Source organism: Lynx rufus, unplaced genomic scaffold (genome assembly GCF_022079265.1).
Source record: "Lynx rufus isolate CCGP_SWC_20201006 ecotype Redwood Valley unplaced genomic scaffold, mLynRuf1.p SCAF_1, whole genome shotgun sequence".
Classification (NCBI taxonomy): Eukaryota; Metazoa; Chordata; class Mammalia; order Carnivora; family Felidae; genus Lynx; species Lynx rufus.
In genome coordinates, this window is record NW_025814823.1 from 5,927,194 (window position 1) to 5,948,311 (window position 21,118).

The 21,118-nt window shown below is 37.2% G+C and overlaps 1 protein-coding gene across 1 annotated transcript in view; it reads right to left on the reverse strand.

Moving 5' to 3' along the window:
- LOC124506879 (phospholipid-transporting ATPase IB-like) overlaps positions 1–21,118 on the reverse strand; it is a 188,388-nt gene that overhangs the window by 146,211 nt on the left and 21,059 nt on the right. The window contains exons 8-11 of the mRNA XM_047072938.1: positions 15,633–15,702; positions 6,552–6,676; positions 5,149–5,260; positions 2,082–2,247 (exon numbers count right to left, since the gene is read on the reverse strand). Coding sequence (XP_046928894.1) covers positions 2,082–2,247; positions 5,149–5,260; positions 6,552–6,676; positions 15,633–15,702 — 473 coding nt within the window. The remainder of the gene's footprint in view (positions 1–2,081; positions 2,248–5,148; positions 5,261–6,551; positions 6,677–15,632; positions 15,703–21,118) is intronic.

Below are 21,118 nucleotides of genomic sequence, written 5' to 3' on the forward strand. Positions count from 1 at the left end.
TGAATCTGAGTGGAACTTGACTGAGGGATGGGCAAACAGTTGGAGGACTGTGGCAGTAGTTCAGGGATTAAAAAGAGAGTGTGCACAGACAAAATATTGAAAAGGTGGAATCAATAAGACTTTGGAACTGATTGGATGATGAAGGCCATGGGGATAGAAGTGGGGAAAAGAGGAGGAAGCGAGGAGGGGTGAGAGTGACATTCATGTTTCCAGCTTGGATGATGGTTGGATAGCAATACCTACAATTTACATGGAGAATACTGAAAAAGACACTCATTTGGGGAAAAAAAACTTGAATTTAGTTTTGTACATGATGTAAGAAGTCTACAAGATATCTGGAAAGCAATCTCCAGGCATCATTAGTTAATAATTCATAGAGGTATCTGGGCTGGAGGCAAGCAGGTAGAAGAGAAATCAACTAATGGATGACAACTGAAATTATTAAAGCAAGTGAGCTCTCTTAGGATTTTCTTGGATAAAACAATCCCTAAGAAGCTGGTGAAGGCCATCCTACAGGAAAAAACATGCGCACATAAATATATGACTAAAAGTTTCACAAAATTTTCAGGATTTATGGACCCAAGTTGAGGCATTCCTGGTGAACACAGGATCCTGCAAAACACCAGCATGTAAGAGATGGATCAAGGTTTTCATGAATCAAGTAAGGAACAGATGATTTGTTTGCTTGTTTGTTTTTAATCAGAAGAGGGTGGGACGCTTGGGTGGCTCAGTCTGTTAATCCTCCGACTCTTGGTTGAGGTCATGATCTCACGGTTCATGAGTTCAAGTCCTGCATCGGGCTCTGTGCTGACAGTGCAGAGCCTGCTTGAGATTCTCTCTCTCTCTCCCTCTCTCTCTCTGTCCCTTCCCCACTTGCTCTCTCTGTCTCTCAAAATAAATAAACTTTAATAAAAAATAAAATAAAACTCAGAAGAGGGTGGCAGAAATCCAATTAAATTCCACTTAAATGACCACTGGGTTTGGCAATTAGGAATTGCCTTGAGCCACAATTCCAGTAGACTGGTTGAAATGGCTAGCAGATGGGAAGGGACCAGGAGGTAAGAAAATAGAAACAGTGAGGGTTGTGTCTCCTTCAAGAAGTCTGACGAAGAAGGCAAGAAAAGGTCATTTGTAGGGTATGCAGAATTTGACAATTTATCAACACCAAAATGTCAGTGACTTCTGTAAGAATTTATGTCTGTGTCAAAATAATATAATATTCACAGTCTTGGGCTAGGATAAATTAAACAAGCACATTTAAGTTGAGATTACTTTTTTGAAATCACTGAAAATCTAAAAGCTTGAGCTAAAAACCATACAAGTAACATTTAGAAACCAAGATTGCATAGGAATGAATCCATAGTTTTCTGATACAATCTACAAAGTCTGTATCTTAGCTTCTTTATTTTTAAGATGTTCCCAGACAGATCTGCTCAAGGGAAGTTAGAACAATTTAAAATCCTCAGTTGATAGATGAGAAAAGTAGAAAGATATGTGATGGTTAATTGTGAAAACATGGAAAGACATAAGCAAAAAAAAAAGACTGAACTTTTAATGGCCAAGTATCAGTTTACATCTTTTACCAACCTTCTGGTCCCCTTCAGGGACCCTTGTCTTCATTTGGGGGGCATCATCATTCCTTGTATACTGAGCACTGTACTAACCCCATAAGGTAGGTATTATCCCCATTTTCAAATGAGGGAAGCATTGCTCAGAGAAGTAAAAAGCCTTGTCCAAGTTCTCCTGGTGACTAAGTGACAAAGCCAAGGACAGAGGCCCTGTGTGTCTGCCTCACTGTCTCATTCCTCTGCCTTGACCCGTCTTCTCTCCTTTATTCTGGAATGCCAAGATTATGTGGCACTGGCAGAACAATCTTAAGAAGGAAACACTCTGTTTCTAAAACTCACTAATCCTCAGTGTCTCAAAAAACCAAAACAAACAACAAAAACTGTTCTAACTGTTCTACCAGTTAGAACAAGGGCCTTCCCTTTCAAATAAAAACATGGAAACAAGTGTTTAAAGTCACTTCAAAGCGTTACCACTCTTCAAATGGTAGCTTCTCGACACCCTCGGACACTTACCCTTCGTCCCGATGTACCAAATGTCTCCTCCATGCCCTTCCTTCCAGAGTATGGCTCCCACACAGCTCACCAAGGACATGGCCAGAAGCAGCAGGAACAACACCAGGATCTGCACGTTGGTCACCTTCTCAACAGTCGATCTCTTGAGAGGCAATTTGATGGAATTCTGCACCATAGTGAATGCATACACACCAAAGAGAATGAAAAACAATCAAAGGAATTATAATGCATGAATATTTTTATGGTAAGAGGAGGTCAAAAATCCCAACAGTTGAAAAGGAGAATATGGTTTTTGCCAAGTAAGTACCAACACTGAAAGCACCATGTTGTTGAATGATGTGGCTTTCCCACTTCAGTCCTTGAAGCATCTTCTACTTATTCACAGAGAACATATTCACACAGCGGACCTACCACCCCACAGTTCTAGGGTTTTTTAAAAAAGCAAATGTGGGAAATCACACAGTCTAGGTGATCTTCTGTACAGATAAAAGAAAAAAAAGACTGTACTAATTTATTGGCTTTACAATTTATAGTTATTGAATTATTTCTGGTTTGAAAACCATGGAAAGATACCTTTTATCTGAGCCTGTTGGGGAAATATTCAAGATTTTACCAGTACAGGGACACCTGGGTGGCTCAGTCGGTTAAGGGTCCAACTTCAGCTCAGGTCATGCATGATCTTGCAGTTTTCACGGGTTTGAGCCCCGCATCGGGGTTTGTGCTGACAGCTCAGAGCCTGGAGGCTGCTTCAGATTCTGTGTTTCCCTCTTTCTCTGTCCCTCCCCACTCGTGCTCTGTCTCTCTCTCAAAAATAAACATTAAAAAAAATTTTTTAAAGATTTTAACAGTGCAATAATTATTCTAACACGTGCTTATTTTAGGGACACCAAAGCTCTGGGTTAGGGATACAGGAGAGCTTCAAGTAATAACTTTCTATTAGCATTTCAAATTTACCCATACATTTCTGATAATTGTCTGGATAGGTCTATTAAAATATTGACAAATAAATGTATATTTAACTTTCTTATATATAACATGTATAATTAGCAAGCATATAAACAGATACAGGTATTTAACTTTGCAACCATACTTTGCCAGATTAAATTTACCATTTCTACATATTTTTTTAAGTAGGTTTCACACCCAGTGCAGAGCCCAACATAGGGCTTGAACTCACAACCCCGAGATCAAGACCTGAGCTCAGATCACTAGTCAGACTCTTAAATGACTGAGCCACACTGGTGCCCCTACATTTTTTTAAGTGTGGAAGCATAAATCCTCAAAGTCTATTAGTTATGAAAATATGAGTTAGTAATCTAAATTACTCAGCTTTTTTACAAAGCACAGGAATAAAAATTGAAATCCTAGTTTTAACTGCATTAAGCATATTATTAGAGAACGTCCGTGCATATATGTGTACGTACTATAACTTATATACATTTATGTATAATATCTCCAAAGCAATCATGTCATTCCTTCTCTTTTTTTAACTGGTATAAGTAATGTCTTCAAATGCTATACAATATAGAATAGTTTTCAGCTAAGCGTGTTGTGCTTAAAACCTTTCAGTAAGGAAATATTTGCATTTACTAGTTCTTTCTTTCCTGAAGTTATGAAAAGGCCCACTTTGAGATTTTTGTTATTCTGAAATGACCCAATCAGCATGTATAATAAGCAATGGTTTATACCCACAAAATAATGTGGAATAGTAGGATGCACCTTCTCATGAGCTGCTGCACAGACTAGCCACACAGGGGAGATAATGGGACAGGCTCCTTAAATCAACAGTAGGCATTTAAATTTGAGATTGAATGTTGTATCACCAGCTATACAATTAAGTGATAACAGCACGATCATTTGAAGACAACTGAAGTCAGAAGGGTGTAGCGTTTGAGAGTTGTGCGTTTTACAGTTGAATCACAGGTCACGATTATGTGGGTCTATGTTGCCCTTGGTTCACTGTCCAGATACAAACTTCTATTTGTGGGTAGACCGTGTCTATATCGCCATCTTCGTCCGGGGTTTTTAGTATACAGAGTGTAAGGAAAACTTACACATTAACGCACTACTGCAGGGTGCAATCCCAGGGCAGGAAGAATGAGAGGAAAAAGAAAAGTGAGACAAGAAATCAGGAAGCAAAGAGAGAGTGGAATGTTACTGACCAGTCATAGCTTTGCAAGAAAATGTACCTAGGGCCCCAGTCACAAGGGCCCCAACTTTCCTAGGACTAGTCTGTCACCATTCCATGCCTTCTTTCTCTGCCATTTACCCTACAGTCACACTGAGCAGCGCTCCCCAAATGGCCCTTGGACACATGCAAGTCTTGGTCTAGTGCTCTCCCACCTACCGCGCCTTCATTCTGAACCTCCCCACACCCTTGAAACTTTCATCTGCTCTACTCAGCTTTCAGGTCGCGGTTTACTTACATCGTTCTTCCCCACAACAGCCTCAATGTCAGGTTGGATGGAGCTCCTATATAAACACACAGCGTCCTACACTTAACCTGCCTTAGTGACCTCTGGCTTTTACGTTACCTTGATTGTCTTCCGTCACAGACCGCAGGTAAGTCGAGGGCAGGAAACAGGCCTTGTGCCCTACTATACCCCACGGTCTTAGCACAGTGTCTGGCATTACACAGGTGCCAAAGAGATACTTGTGCAAGCAACAGTCAAAGCCAAATGTTATATTTTAGCGGATGGAATAACGGGCGGACTTACTGTCAAAGTATTAAGGATAAGAAATGTGCAAAACATTCCTAGTCCAAAACAGGTGTTTTGAAGGATGTCCTGAAGGGACAAACTGAAGGGTTCTCGAAAGACAGTGATTGGGAAGAATGGTATGTAAGAGTAATAACTTACACAGAACTTCCAATGTCATTTTGGCCAAAATAATCTTACCACTAATGGGAGCCATGTAGACTAAAATGAAATATGGACCTCCCTTCAAACTTCAGGTTAGTAAACAGAAATGAGCCTCCTAAATTCAAGAGACATATGATGCTAATCCCCCTCGCCTCATAAAAAAGGGAAAAATCTAGAGGCAATACAGTCATCACAAATTATTTTACCTGCATGAATTTGGTTTCAGATCCAGTGTAAACAACTATGCCAAGGATCCACCGGGTATTTTTAAGTTGTGTACCTCTTAGCAAGACCTGATCAGGCCCTACTGCAACAGGGCTAAAAATAAAGAGCATGTATACATTACCAAAAAGTTTTTTCTTTTCTTTTCACAAAGTGAAGCAAGCCTAGGCTTTCATCTTATACATATTTCTTTTTTGTCGAGTTCAACTTTGGGGGGAAACAGCAACAAAAACAAATGTGTCTTCATACAAGGAGCATGGGGAAAAAATGCTTTTATCATCCATTTCTCACTAACCTAAAGGTAAGTTGATTAAAAGTTCTAGAGAAATAATACCTCTCATACTTAGGGTGACTATGAAACTTAATGTCAAGGAAGACTGGGCAGAGGAATAAATACTTGTGTATTACCAATTTGGTTTTCTATAGAAAAGATTACAGGGGGTCATTCAGAGCACACAAAGCAACCTTGGTTTGCCATATTTTCCTGTCCTCCTCCCCTCTGGCACTGGGCTGACTCACTCACTATATAAAAAAATGCTTCCTGGGCACCTGGGTGACTCAGTCAGTTGAGCATCAGACTTCGGCTCAGGACATGATCTCACGGTTCCTGAGTTTGAGCCCCGCGTTGGATTCTGTGCTGACAGCTCAGAGCCTGGAGCCTGCTTCGGATTCTGTGTCTCCCTCTCTCTGTCCCTCCCCGACTTGTGTTTGTTCGTTCTCTCTCTCTCTCTCTCTCTCTCAAAAATAAATAAACATGAAAAACAATGCTTCCATAAAAGTCTTAAGTGAAAGCTAAGCAGAAGTGGAGCAGAAATTAGGGAAAATCCTTCATCATTATCAAACTGAATTCCTAGTGGCTTCTCTTCTTGGATGACTTTCGAAACTTTGTTCTTCCCGCTAACTTAGCCCAAGGGATGTGCCAAGTACTTCTACGCAAAGGGAACTTAGACCTGACTTCTCTAGCCCATTTACAGGTATACCAATTTTAAAAATGCCATATAGGGGTGACTGGGTGGCTCAGTCGGTTGAGCAACCGACTTCGGCTCAGGTCATGATCTCACGGTTTGTGAGTTCGAGCCCTGCGTCAGGCTCTGTGCTGATGGCTCAAAGCCTGGAGCCTGCTTTGGATTCTGTGTCTCTCTCTCTCTGTCCCTCTCCCACTCATGCTCTGTCTGTCTCTGTGTCAGAAATAAATAAATGTTAAAAAAATTTTTTTAAACGCCATACATTTTCCTCCCATATTTAAGAAACTTTTTAACAGTATATTGATGCCTCTGGTATTTCAAAATCAAGTAAAAAAATGAAAAAACTATTAAACTGAGAGAACAAAAATGGCCATATTTTATGTTCCATTTAAAAAAAATGTTCAATAAGAGAAAAACGATACCTTTTACCATTTAGATACAAGGTTCCAATGAAGGTATTGAAATGACGATTAGGTCCTTCACATTCTATTTTTCCAGAGAGGCTTGACAATTGTTCTGTTTGCACTTCAGCTGTTTCTAACAAAGCCTGTAAAATAAAGTCAAAGTAAAATTAATATAAAACTTTAATGGCAAAGTTCAGTGTCCTAGTAGTTAATAAAATTATGAAAATGAGGGTCCAAAATGTATTGCACTTACCAGACAACAAATAAGGTACCTCAAACTTTAACATAAAGTTTGTTAGAAAATTTTGCCATATGAGTATTTTGCAAAAATTTTTAATAAGGTTCAAAGAGGTAGTAGGAAAGTCAAATTTTCATCATCTCTACATGAAAATAACATTTTTGAAAGTGTGCGACTTTAACCAAACATCATGGCATGTTTGATACATTTATAGCTGTAGCTGATGAGGCTGATATCTGGACCACACTTAGAGTAGCAAGGACCTACAATAATGGCTCCAAACTTTTACACACATCAGATGTACCTGCAAGTCTTGTTGAAACACAGATTGCGAGATTCACCCCCAGGGGTTTTTTTTGTTTGTTTTTATTCAGTAGGTCTGAAGTGGAGTGCTAGGATTTGCATTTCCCAAAGGATGCTGATGATGCTGGTCTAGAGAGCATGCCCGGAGAAACACCGATCTAGAGAATGTCTCATTGCAATAAGCAGACCTCAACTTTACAGAGAGGAAAAGAAGATCATCTTCAGGAGAACAAGAATCAAATTGCCATCTGTCTTTTTTTAACAGCAATACGAGACACAGGAAGAGAGTGAATTTTTATTTTTAATTATCTAAATAAAAGACCTTTAAATTCAGAATGTTATATCTTTCCAAATATCAAACAAATGTGAAAGTTTAACGCAAATATTCTCAGGCACGCAAATGTCTTAGAAGTTTTGACGCTCAGAAACCTACATCAAAACAGTTTGGGATGCACTTCTGTTAAAAAAAAAAAGATGCCTTGGGGCGCCTGGGTGGCGCAGTCGGTTAAGCGTCCGACTTCAGCCAGGTCACGATCTCGCGGTCCGTGAGTTCGAGCCCCGCGTCGGGCTCTGGGCTGATGGCTCAGAGCCTGGAGCCTGTTTCCGATTCTGTGTCTCCCTCTCTCTCTGCCCCTCCCCCGTTCATGCTCTGTCTCTCTCTGTCCCAAAAATAAATAAACGTTGAATCTGTTTAAAAAAAAAAAAAAAAAAAGATGCCTTAACAAAAATATGAGGGCAAGTTACCAACTTGCTTGGCAGTTTTGTATAAAATTGAACACACAACTATTATATGACCCAGTTTTTGCACTGGGTTTGGAGAAAGCTTTGATGACACGTATAACTGACAAAGAATTGGTATAAAAAATATGGGGGTACCCAAGTGGCTCAGTCAGTGGAGCAGCCAACTTCAGCTCAGGTCATGATCTCGCAGTTCCTGAGTTCAAGCCCCACATCGGATTCGCTGTCAGTGCAGAGGCTGCTTCAGATCCTCTCTCTCCCTCTCTCTGCTCCTCCCCTGCTCATGCTCTCTCTCAAAAATAAATAAAACATTTAAAATTTTTTAAATATTTAAAGAAGTCCTATAAACCAATAAAAAGTACAAATATCCCAATAGAAAGATGAATAAACAACATGAACAAATATTTCTCAGAAAAAGAAAATATGTATCACCAATAAGCTCACAAGCAGATGCTCAAGAATGATATATTAATGAATTTAAAAAGAAAAAGTAGGGGTGCCTGGATGGCTCAGTCTGTTAAGTGTCTGACTTTGGCTCATGTCATGATCTCACGGTTCATGGGTTCAAGCCCCGCATCAGCTCTGTGCTGACAGCTCAGAGCCTGGAGCCTGCTTCGGATTCTGTGTCTCCCTCTCTCTCTCTCTGCCCTTCCCCCATTCATGCTCGGTCTCTTTCTCTCAAAAATAAACAAACATTAAAAGACATTAAAAAGAAAAAAATTGTATCAACTGAGGCTGAGAAAATTAGTAAAAAGTTTAATATGCATTCTAGAAAAATAAAATTCTTAGCAAAACTTTGCAAGGTTGGTGGTTATTTACCAGAATGAAATGCAACTACCCACACTTAACTATAAAATGTTAAAGCATTTCCATGTTAGGAACGAGAAGAGACTGGGTTCTAGCGGAGTTTCTGGGTATTGCCATAAGATGGGGGGTGGGACGGTAAGAAATTAGGTATGATTATTGGAAAGTAAACAACAAAAATAACCTAATTTCTAAAGAAAGAATTTATCACCCACAAAATCCTATCTGCTTGACCTAAAAATTGTAGAAATGTGTAGGAATACTTAGTAAGGTGTTTGGATTTAAGATCAATAAACAGAAATAACTGTAGATGTATCATAATTAAGCCGTTACCCATAGAGGGCAACTGTCTAGTAAAGCCTCTATAGGCAACTCTATAAAGGTTTTTGTGTGAACATAGGTTTCTACCTCTCTGGAACAGTGCAATTACTGGGTCATATAATAGTTGTGTGTTCAATTTTATACAAAACTGCCAAAATGTTTTCCCAAGTGGCTATGCCATTTTATATTCCCACCTGCAATGTATGAATAATCCAGTTTCTCCACATCCTCACCTGCGTTTGGTGTTGGAACTATTTTAAATTTTGACCAATCTGACAGGTGTGTGGTGATACTTCGACTCTGATTTTAATTTGCATTTCCCTAATGGTTAATGATGTAGAAAATGTTTTCATGTGCTTTATTTTCCATTTTTATATCCTGTTCTATGAAATGTCTCTGTCTCTTTTGCCCATTTTCTAAGTGAATTGGTTTGGAGGTTTTGTTTGCTTGTTTTTGTGTGTTTATTTTGTTTTTTTATGTAGAGTTTTGAGAGTTCTTTATATATTCCAGATATCAGTCCTTTGTCAGACATGTGGTTTGCAAATATTTTCTCCTAGTTTTCAGCTTGTCTCTTCATCCTCAAAAGCAAAAGCTGTTCATTTTGATGAGGTCCAATTTATCATTTTTTCCTTTTATGGATCACATTTTTTGCATCGATTCTGAGAAATCTTGGCCTACTACAGATCCTAAAGATTTTTTTTTCCAATTCTTTCCCCTAAAAGTTGTATCATTTTACATTTTATATTTAAGTCATGATAAATTATTAATTTTTGTATAAAGTGTGATTTAGGTCAAGGGTTTATTTGAGGTTATTGTTTTGTTTTGTTTTGCCTGTGAATGTACAAGTGCTCCAGAACCATTTGTTGAAAATGTTACCTTTTCTCCAAAGAATTGCTTTTGCACCTTTGACAAAATCGTTTGGGCATATTTGTATGGATCTATTTCTGGGTTTTCTATTCTGTTGCACTGAGCTATGTGTCTATCCCTTTACCAAAACCACACACTCTTGATTACTGTCATAGAATGTCTTGAAATCTTAATCCTTCCATTTTGTGCTGCTTTCTCGAAATTGTTTTAGTTATTATAGTTCATTTGCCTTTCTGTAAATATTTCAGGATAACCTCATCCATATCTACAAAAGATCTTGCTGGGATTTTCCTACGAGTTCCATTAAATTGGTATGTCAATTTGGGGAGAATTAGTATCCCTTACTGTGTTGAGCCGTCCAATCCATGAACAGTTTACCTCTCCATTTATCTAGATCTTCTTTAATTTCTTTCATCAACATTGTAATGAAATTTTCAGCCTACAGACCCTGTCTATATTTTTAGATTTATACCTAATTCACATTTTGAGTGCTTATAAATGGTATTGTATTTTTAAATTTCAGGGTCCACAGGTTTATTGCCACTATACAGAAATGAAAGTGTTTTGTGTTTATCTGGTATCCTGCATCCTTGCCAAAAACACATTATTTCATTTTATTTTAGATTCCTTGGAAATCTAGGTAGACAACTTTTTTTATGTAGACAACTATGTCAAAATCAAATACAGTCTTATTACTTCCCTTCCAATATGTATGCCTCTTTACTGCACTTTCTACTGCTTCCAGTGCTACGTGAGTAAGAGTAATGTCAGCAGATATCCTTGCCTTGTTCCCATCTGGGGTGGGGATGGGGGGAATGCATTTAGTCTTTTACCACTTACATTTCATTACATATATTTTAATAGTAGCTCTAAGTTTTTGTAGATGTTCTATACCAAGTTGAGAATGTTCCCCTCTATTCCTACATTTCCCTAATTTTTCTCATTGACATTCAATTTTGTCAGATGCTTTTCCTGCATTTATTGATATTACCATGTGATTTTTCTTCTTTAACCTAAAATGGTGGATTACATGGATGGATTTCCAATTACTAAATGCACCTTGAATATATGGAATAAACCTTTATATTTCTTTTCCTGTATTTCTGAATTCTCTTTACTAGTACTTTTAAAGAATTTTGGTGTCTGTACCCTTGAGGGATATTGAAACATTTTTTTTTTCCCACTGTCTTTGTCTGGTTTGGGTATCAGGGTAATAATAACAGCTTCACAAAATGAATTGGGAAGTGTTCCCTCCTTTTCTGTTTTCTGGAGGAGACTATATATAATTGATGTTCATTTTTCATTGCGTGTTTGTTAGGATATTCCACTGAAACCACCAGGGCCTTGAGATTTCTTTTGGGGGCATTTTTAAATTATGAATTCAATTTCCTTAGAAGTTATCAGGCTATTCAATTTATCTTTTTAAGTGTTTGTAGGTTTTTCTGTTATGTTTGCCACAATTTCTAGCTTTATTCTCCTATGGGTGGAGAACACGTTCTCCGTGGCTTCAATTTTTTTCATTTTTATGAGGCTTGTTTGATGACACAGGTATTCTGTATCTTGGTGTACGTTCTTTGAGCACCAAAAAGAGTATGTCTTTCTTTTTTTGGGTATTGTTGAATGCTGTATAAATATCAAATAGATCCTGTTGGTCGATGGCATTTAGTTCTGTATCTTTGAGAATTCTCTGTCTGGTTGTTCTGCCAATTAATGAGACAGGGTTGCTGAAGTCTCCTACTAAAAATGTGGAAATGCATATTTATCCTTTAAGTTCTAGCAATTTTAGCTTCACATATTTGCAGCTCTGTATTTTGATGCATACACATTAACACTGCTATGTCTTATTGGTGGATCGACTCTCTTGTCATTACATAATAAAAAATGTTCCCTTCTATCTCTGGCAGTTTCATTTGCTCTGATGTCTACTTGATATGCTATTAATAAAGCCACTCCTGACTTATTTTATCTTTACATGACATATCTTTTTCTATCTTTTACTTTTAACCTGCCTATAACATTATAATTAAAGTGAGTTTTGTATAGAAAACTTATATCATCCAGCATATGCTTGGATCATGTTTTTAATCCATTAGATAATATTCTAATCCAATATTTCAGGGCATTTAATATAATTATTGATTTTGTTTGTTTTTTTCTGATTTTGCTTTATTGTTTTTTCTTTCTCCTGCTTTCCTTTGGGTTACTTGAACATTTTTTTAGAATTTCATTTTGATTTGATTGTTTTTTAGTATATTCCTCAGTGTATAACTATTGTAGTGGTTATTCCAGGCATTACATTATTTATGTGTAACTTCTCACAGTTTGTGTCATCTTACAAGTTTAAACAAAATATAGAAGCCTTGCTTCCTTTTATGTCTCTTTACCCTCCTCTGTTACATACCTTATATATTTTCTTTCATACATTTACAACCACATCAGATAACTTTATAATTTTTGTTTCAACCATCAAACATAATTTAGAAAGCTGAAGAGAAAAGAAGCGTATTGTATTTGGCCTTATTTTTGCTTATCATGTTCTTTATTCCTTGTTTCTTATGTTCCTTTTTTATGGTTTCCTTCCTTCCTTTAGCCATTCTTTACAGTACGTCTTGTGGCAACAAACTCTGTTATTTTTTTCCTTCAATCGGGAATGTTTTAATTCTCTCTTCATTCCTGAAAAATATTTTTGCTCCATACATGATTCTGGACTGACAGTTCTTCCCTATCAGCATTTTTTAAATGTTATGCCACTTCCTTCTGACCTCCATGGGTCTTTTTAAAATTTTTTTAATGTTTATTTTAGAGAGAGAGAGAGAGAGAGACAGAGACAGAGACAGAGCATGAGTGGGGAAGGGGCAGAAAGAGAGAGGGAGACACAGAATTGGAAGCAGGCTCCAGGTCTGAGCTGTCAGCATAGAGCCCGACGCAGGGCTCGAACTCATGGACCGTGAGATCATGACCTGAGCCAAAGTCGGATGCCTAACCAACTGAGCCACCCAGGCTCCCCGGACCTCCATGGGTCTTAATAAGAGATCTGCTTTTATACAAATGGTCTTTCCCCTATAGGGAGTATCTTTCTCTCAACTACTTTAAAATATTTTTTGTTTTCAGAAGTTTGATTATAATGTGTCTTTGTATGGATTTCTTTGGGTTTATCTTTTTTGGTTCACTCAGCTTCTTAAATTTATAGTTTGTTTACGTTTTTTTGGCAAATTTGTGAAGTTTTAGCCACTGTTTCTTCTGATAGTTTTTCAGCTCCACCCTCTTTTCCCCTTCCAGTAGCTCATGTCATGAATGTTAGCTCTTCGGTTATATTCCCACAGGTCGCTGAGGCTCTGTTCATTTTTTTTTCTCAGCCTATTATCTCTGTTATTCAAGCTGGGCAATTTCTATTGCTTTATCTTCCAGTTCATGGATTCTTTCCTCTGTCCCTTCTATTCTGCTGTTGAGTTCATCACTTGAGAGTTTTTAATACCTTAAGTACTTTTTGTACTTTTCAGTTCTAAAATTTCCATTGGGTCATCTATTTCTTTGCTGAGATTTTGTTTCTTTGCTGAGACTTTTTATATGTTCCTATTTGTTTCAAGAATGTTTGTAGTTGCTCATTGGAGTGTTGTTGTTTTTTTCCCAACGGATCCTTTAAAATCGCTTCCAGATAATTCTAACATCTCGTTATCTTGGTGTTGGCATTAGCTGTCATCTTTTCAATGAGTTTGAGATCCTCCTGGTTTCTGGCATAATAAGTGACTTTTTATTGGAATCTGGACATTTGGGGTATTATAAGATCTGGATATCATTTAAGCTTTCTGTGTTAGGTGGCTTCCTTTGACACCACTCTGACAGAGGAAGGTGTTGCCTCATTACTGCAATGTGGGGGTAGAAGGACAAGTTGCACACTTGACCTCTGTTGACAGCCAAATGGAGAGGCCCCTTGTTACAGCTGGACAGGAGTGGGAGTTCTGGCTGCCCTGTGGGCCTCCATCATTGAAGAGATTGGAACACCTTATTACTGATGTCCGTGTCGTCTCCACTGACACTGTGGAAAGAGGAGAGGGCCTTACTGCCACCCTTTACAAAATCAAAGTCTTAGCTTCCTACTTGGTTTCTCTGACATCATCTTTGTGGCGGAGTTGGGTGCCTCATTTCAGCATGGTAATGGTGGAAGTCAAGGCTCTACATTCAACCTTTGCTGGCAGAGGTGGGAATGGGACATTTTCACTCCGTGTCTGGCTGGGGTAGAGTGGCCATTGTCAAAGTTTCTGTCTTATTCTCTGCCCTTTTCCCAGTCCTTTGACTAGAGAAAGGAGGCTTTTGTTGGACCATCCTTTTTTTGGGTCTGTGTCCATTGGTTTTTCTGGGTTTTTGGTTTCTTCAGTCCCAAACCTGGTATATACAAGGCAAAAGGAAAACCCAGGGAACTCACCACCATATTGTTCCATGGGTTCTAAGGTCCCACAATCTACCTTCTTCTGTCACTCTTTCAATGTTTTTCAATGACACTTTCAATGTCTCCTTATAATTGTTTTCTACATAATGTCCAAACTTTTTAGTTGTACTTAGCAGGAAAATAGAAGAAAACATGTCTACTTCATTTCTCCTGAAACAGAAGTCTATAATTGCATTTTTAAAATTCAAGAAGGTACCACCAAACTATCACAACAATTAGTACTGGGGACAAAGATGGGATTTAGAAGATAGAGAAGGTTTAATAGACTGCCTAGGTTTCTGTACTGTTTGTATTATTTTTACAAAGATGATGTATTACTTTAATAAATCCTAAATACATATTTTTCACTTTCAATCACACTAAAGTTTGCAAAAAAGATTAGCAGACATGTAAATATTCAAATATAAAATCAGGGGCTTCCTTTCTGAAGCCAAGTGATAAAGCGAAGACTCAATTATTTTATTTATTTTTATTTTTTATTTTTTGAGAGGAAGAGAGAGAGCACATGAACAGGGAAGAGGGATACAGAACCTTAAGCAGGCTCCACACTCCTCACAGATCCCGACACGGGGCTCAATCCTACAACCCTGGGATCATGACCTGGGCCAAAACCAAGAGTTGGACACTCAACTGACTGAGCCACTCAGGCACCCAAGACTCAATGATCTTAAGGATCAATGTCTTTTTTCCACTAATAGGAAGTTAATTGGAAAACTATCTCCTTCCATTCATAATCACAAGTTACTCTGAAATTCAAATGATAGTTTAAAAAGCAGTGTTAGGGGCGCCTGGGTGGCGCAGTCGGTTAAGCGTCCGACTTCAGCCAGGTCACGATCTCGCGGTCCGTGAGTTCGAGCCCCGCGTCAGGCTCTGGGCTGATGGCTCAGAGCCTGGAGCCTGTTTCCGATTCTGTGTCTCCCTCTCTCTCTGCCCCTCCCCCGTTCATGCTCTGTCTCTCTCTGTCCCAAAAATAAATATACGTTGAAAAAAATAAATAAATAAATAAATAAATAAATAAATAAATTAAATAAATAAATAAAAAGCAGTGTTATATAAGATCACTCAGAGCTCATTTAGATTAATAATTATGATATTTATCATGAAGATAGTTATATTACCAAAGCACTAACAAAAATATCCTCAAAACAGCATGCTCAAAGGTATGTTATCCTTTATGACCTGAATTTTATAGGACACTTTTTTCTTACCTAGTTCCTCCTTGTTTTTTTTAAAGTACCCTGTAAATAACTGCTGAGGACTCATTACATCTACACCAGAGTAGTGAGATATTTTTCTTCATGAAAAATAAATAATTGGCACCTGACAAAACTTGACATTGTGAGCTTAAGCATAAAATCGGGATTTAAAAAGGTGTCTTTACCTGCCGTATTTTTAGGTTTGTCTCCCCATCCAGGTTAGATGTTGCAACATAACATGTTGCCTCAGGTTCACTAAGGAAAATAAAGCAAATAACATTGAATGAATATCTGTCAAAAAAACTAATTTCCCAATAATATGAACAATGAAATGGGACCTACATCAACAGCTTCTGTGTTTCCTCAAAACCGAAAAGACCACGGTTACTTTTCCGGGAGATATTAAGTCTGATACCACCAGCCTAAAATTCACCCTGTAGTAGAGAACTTTCTACCCTTCAAAAGCTGTGTGATTACTCTTTAATCTCAGAAAGAGAAATGACTGACGGTGAACAGAATATGTTATATAGGCCAGAACAGACCAGCATCACTTAAAATTCTGTTCTTTTCTAAAATGTGTCAGTGGTAGTTCCCAAGAGCTCAGGCTCTATGGCCTTTATAATGAGGGTAAATCTTTAGGATAACTCTGGACAGAGCTGAAGTTCTCAAACACTACACTTGGGCTTCTCCATTTCTATCTGACCTCACCAGTGAAGAAATTAACACTGAATTAACAACATTTGTCTTGCCAGATTTTACTCCATGTCAAATGCAACTCACTCATGAAAATTAATTATTTGGGGAGGCGGGGAGTGCCACAAAGAATAACAAAAATTGTCATTAAAGTCTTGATTTCAGTCTTATCTCTTTCGACTGTATCTCATTCACAGCAGTATCAAGTTTAAAATAAAACAATCTATCAATTTTGCCAGCCAAGACCATATACCCCAAAATAAAAACAGATCTTCATTAAGGATGTCAGTGATATAACAAAGAACTTCCAAAAACTTTCTCCTCTATGAAACAATGAGATAACTGACAAAAATTACCAGAATCAAGTTTTTCACAACTCTGAAAATTAACTAAAGATTTAAATCAATCCAGGGAGATTTTATTCAAGAAAAAAAAAAAGCCAAATCTTGTTGTTGTTTTTAAAGAGAGCTTTGTAATATTTTAACTTCCTCCTGCTTTGGGCTCAGTAGCAGCTTTAAAAAATAACAGTCCACATTTCTAGTACTGAGGGAGCATAAAAGAGAATGACCTCTTTCAAAGCCTTATTCCCAAAAAGTTATTATTTCACCTGTCTGATGGTCTCTGGAAGGTCCCAGCTGAAGGGCTTGTTTTTATCTGACTTAACCCAGAGCTTACCCAGTGCTCAAATCTAGGTAAACACTGGTGGGTGTGGGAGAAACATTTGTTGAGAACGTTTACAGGAAAGTATTTTAATGTTGCAGCTATCTGAGGTGATGTATAAGTTAGGGAAAACAACAGACTAACCAAAAAGCCTAAAAGAAAAACTTTCTTTTTAAATTTTTATTTATTTTTGAGAGAGAGAGAGAGAGAGAGGGAGAAAGAGCATGAGCATGGAAGGGACAGAGAGAGAGGGAGACACAGAATCCAAAGCAGCCTCCAGGCTCTGAGCTGTCAGCACAGAGCCTGATGTGAGGCTCAAACTCACGCCCAGGTGCCCCCTAAAAGAAAAACTTCTAATGAAAAGCAACAAAAAGAAATCCTGGGGAGGAGAGAGAATTTGATGGTCAGAGATGCCACATTATATTACTTAAAATGTTCAATTTTCAACAAAAAAACATGAAACATGAAAACCATGAGCAGCAAATAAGTATGAACCATATACAGATTAAAAATCAATAGGAAGTCTTCCTGAACAAATCCAGACATTGAACTTACCAAACAGGTGTAAATCAGCTATACTAAATATGTTCAAATAGCTGAAGGAAACTATGTCAAAAGAAATAACATATTAGAACATGTCCCCTCAAATAGGGAATATCAGTAAAGAATAGAAATTAGAAAAAAGAAAGCAAATAGAAATTCTGGGGTTGAAAAGTATGATAACTGAAACGAAAAATCCACTGCTCAGATTTGAGCAGACTCGAACTGGAAGATAGGTCAATTGCGATAACTCAGGCTAAGAAATAAAAATTTAAAAGAATAAAGAAAAAAAAAACAGAGCCTCAGAGACCTGTGGGACACAAACAAACATAGCAACATACATATAATGGGAGTCCCAAAAGAATTCAGAAAGGGGCAGAAAAAATATTTAAAGAAATGATACCCCAAACTTCCTAAATTTGATGAAAAGCATTAATCTACATGTCCAAGAAGCTCAACAAAATAAGCCTCCAAGTAAAATATTCTCAAAGAAACCACACCTAGACAAATCCTAATCAAACTTGAAAATTAAAGCCAAAGAGAAAATCTTGAGAGCAACAAGAGAAAAGCTACTCACCACTTTGAAGAGATGATAAAAAAGACTATCAAATCTTTATCAGCAGAAACCTTGGAGGATAGAAGGTACTAGGATGACATATTCAAAGCACTGGAAAAAAATTATCAACCAAGAATGCCATATCCAACAAAACTACCTTTCAAAAAATGAAGAACAAATACATTCCCAGATAAATAAAAACAAAGACATTGTTGACAGCAGGCTTACCCTATAATAAATACTGAAGGGGTTTCTTCAGACTAAAATGAAAGGTCAAAAGGCAGTATCTCAATCCACATGAAGAAAAAGAGTACCATTAAAAGTACCATGTAGGTAAATATAAAAGACATATATGGCATATATATATATATAATATATATATAATATATATATTATATATATACACAGTATATATATATATATATATATATGTGACCATATATATACTATATTAGTAAATATAAAAGATATATACTTATATATATATATATATATATGCATATATATATATATAAATTCTTTGCTTGTAACTTTTTCCTCCTTATTTAAAAGTCAACTGACGGGGCGCCTGGGTGGCGCAGTCGGTTAAGCGTCCGACTTCAGCCAGGTCACGATCTCGCGGTCCGTGAGTTCGAGCCCCGCGTCGGGCTCTGTGCTGACGGCTCAGAGCCTGGAGCCTGTTTCCGATTCTGTGTCTCCCTCTCTCTCTGCCCCTCCCCCATTCATGCTCTGTCTCTCTCTGTCCCAAAAATAAAAAAACGTTGAAAAAAAAATTAAAAAAAAAAAAAAAAAAAAGATGAAAAAAAAAAAGTCAACTGATTTCCTAATAAGAAAAAAAAAAACTGTTGTGGTTACCCTTTAGAAGCAGGATCAGCCAGCCACCCACCCAAAATTTGGTTTGAGTGTCAAAACTGATGATGCCACAAACACACCAAAAGCGTGGGAAGATTTATTATATACATGATGAGGTTTTCTGGGGAGAAGAGGGCAGACCTTTGAAGCTGATCCAGAAATGCCTTAAGAGAGCAGGTAAAGGAGACAGGCTTAGGGGTGGGGCTTTTTTGGTGGTTAGGGAGGAAGCCCTCACTCACGCAGAGGCTTACAGGATTTGAAACTCCTGCAGGTGCCAAAGGAGGGAGCACGCAGGCTTTTCTGTCAGCGGGTCTAGACATGGGGCAGAAGGGGAAGAGGAAAGGAGGCTTAAAAGCGGTCAGCAAAGATCCAAAAATGGAGTCAGACTCCTTATTATTAAAAAATATATATACATTCCTGTGATAAACCCCATCTGATCATTACATATTACCATCTTTTATACTGTCAGGTTTTAAGATTTTATATTAAAATTAACAGCAAAATGGACTTGTCAGTTTCCTTTCTCATTCTGTATTTGGTAATTTTTTTGTGTCAAGTTTATGCCAGTTTCAGAAAATTAGAGCATATTCTTGGTATTTCTTTGAGGAGTTTATTAGAAAATTGGTATTTTCTCTACACTGAATGTTTGATAGAATTTGACAGTTACAGTGTCTGGTCTTGATAGTCTCTTTGTGGGAAGTTTATGTGTTTTTTTGGTTTCATTTTGTTTTGGTTTTTTACTACTTATATAATATCCTTAATGATTATAGGACCATTCAGGCTCTATATCTCTTCTAGAATAAGTTTTGGTATATTGTATTTTCCTATGGGTTTATGCTAAAACAAGATCATAAAACTTTCATAAGATCCTCTCTTTAATCTCTGGTGCACTTATAATTATATCAAATTTTCAATTTTTAAACAAATACACATATTTGTGCCTTTCCTTTTCTTCCTTGATTAATCTTACCAAACTTTCATTTATTAGTCTCTTTCTAAGAAGCAAGCTTTGCCCATTTTGATCTTCTCCACTGTTTTTCTTTCATTAATTTCTACTCTTTTTTTTTTTTTTTTAATTTGAGAGAGGTGGGGAGGGACAGAGGGGGAGAGAGAAAGATAATCTTAAGCAGGCTCTATGTTCACTGCAGAGCCCAATGCAGGGCTCGATCCCATGATCCTGGGATCATGACCTGAGTCAAAATCAAGAGTTGGGCACTCAATCAACTGAGCCACCCAGGCACCCGATTAATTTCTACTCTTATCTCCATTATTTCCTTATGTTTGATTTCTTTGAGTTTATTCTTTTGTACTGTAGCTATTTTCTTAGACTGGATTCTTAGCTCTTTTTTTTTTTTTTGCATTTATTTCTTTTGTAATGAAAATGTCTATAAATTTAGTTATAACACAGGAGATTTGATGCATTCTCATAAGTACTAAAATCTAAGTACTTTCCAATTTCCATTATGATTGCCTCCTTGACCCATGATTTACAGGTACGTTTTATTTCTAACACATAAGGTTCCTAGTTATCTTATTATTGAATTCTGACTTAATAGCATTGTGGTCAGAGCAGGTGGCCTGTGGGATACCAGCCTCTTAAAATCTGTTGATTCTGTCTTATGACAGAATATATTGACATATATTCCTAACTGTGCTTGAAGATTATGTATACATCACTTTTTGGTATAATACACCAAAAAGTTCTGTTCTATACATGCCATTATTTCAAGGTTGTTATTGTGCTTTTCAAGTATTCTACCTTCATATGGACTTTCTTCTCCATTTGATCAGTTCCTGAAAGCAAATATTAAAACATCACAGTATGATGTGGGGTTTGTAAATTTCTTGTAGATGTATAGGTTTCCTCTTTTCTCCGTAAATTAAAACTTTTATTGTGCAATGGCTTTCTTTTTCTTCAATGAGGCTTTACCTCAACGCTTTTTGCCTCAAAACCTATTTCATCTAATAGTGATACCGTCTCTTCTGGACTTCTTTTCTTTACTATTTTCTGTGTGTATTTTTTCATCCTTTGATTTTAATCTTTGTCAGCACTTGTGTTTTGTGAATTTCTTATAAACATATAGCTGGACAATTTTATAACCTTCTCTTTTTAACTTCTTAAATCCATTTTCTTTAATTGTAATTGATGATATATTTTTCTTTATTCTACTACCTGATTATGTGCATTCTGTTTCTCCCTCTTTTTGCCTCTTTTTTCTATTCTTTTAGTTACCTTTGAGGGCTTTTTCCTTCTGCTCAAATAATCTTTCCCCTTGATATGGCTGGAAGTTATATCCTCTATGTCTAATCTTTTAGATATTAAATTTTTACACAAATAATCCAGAATTTAAGGTTTCTAGCCAATTGGTA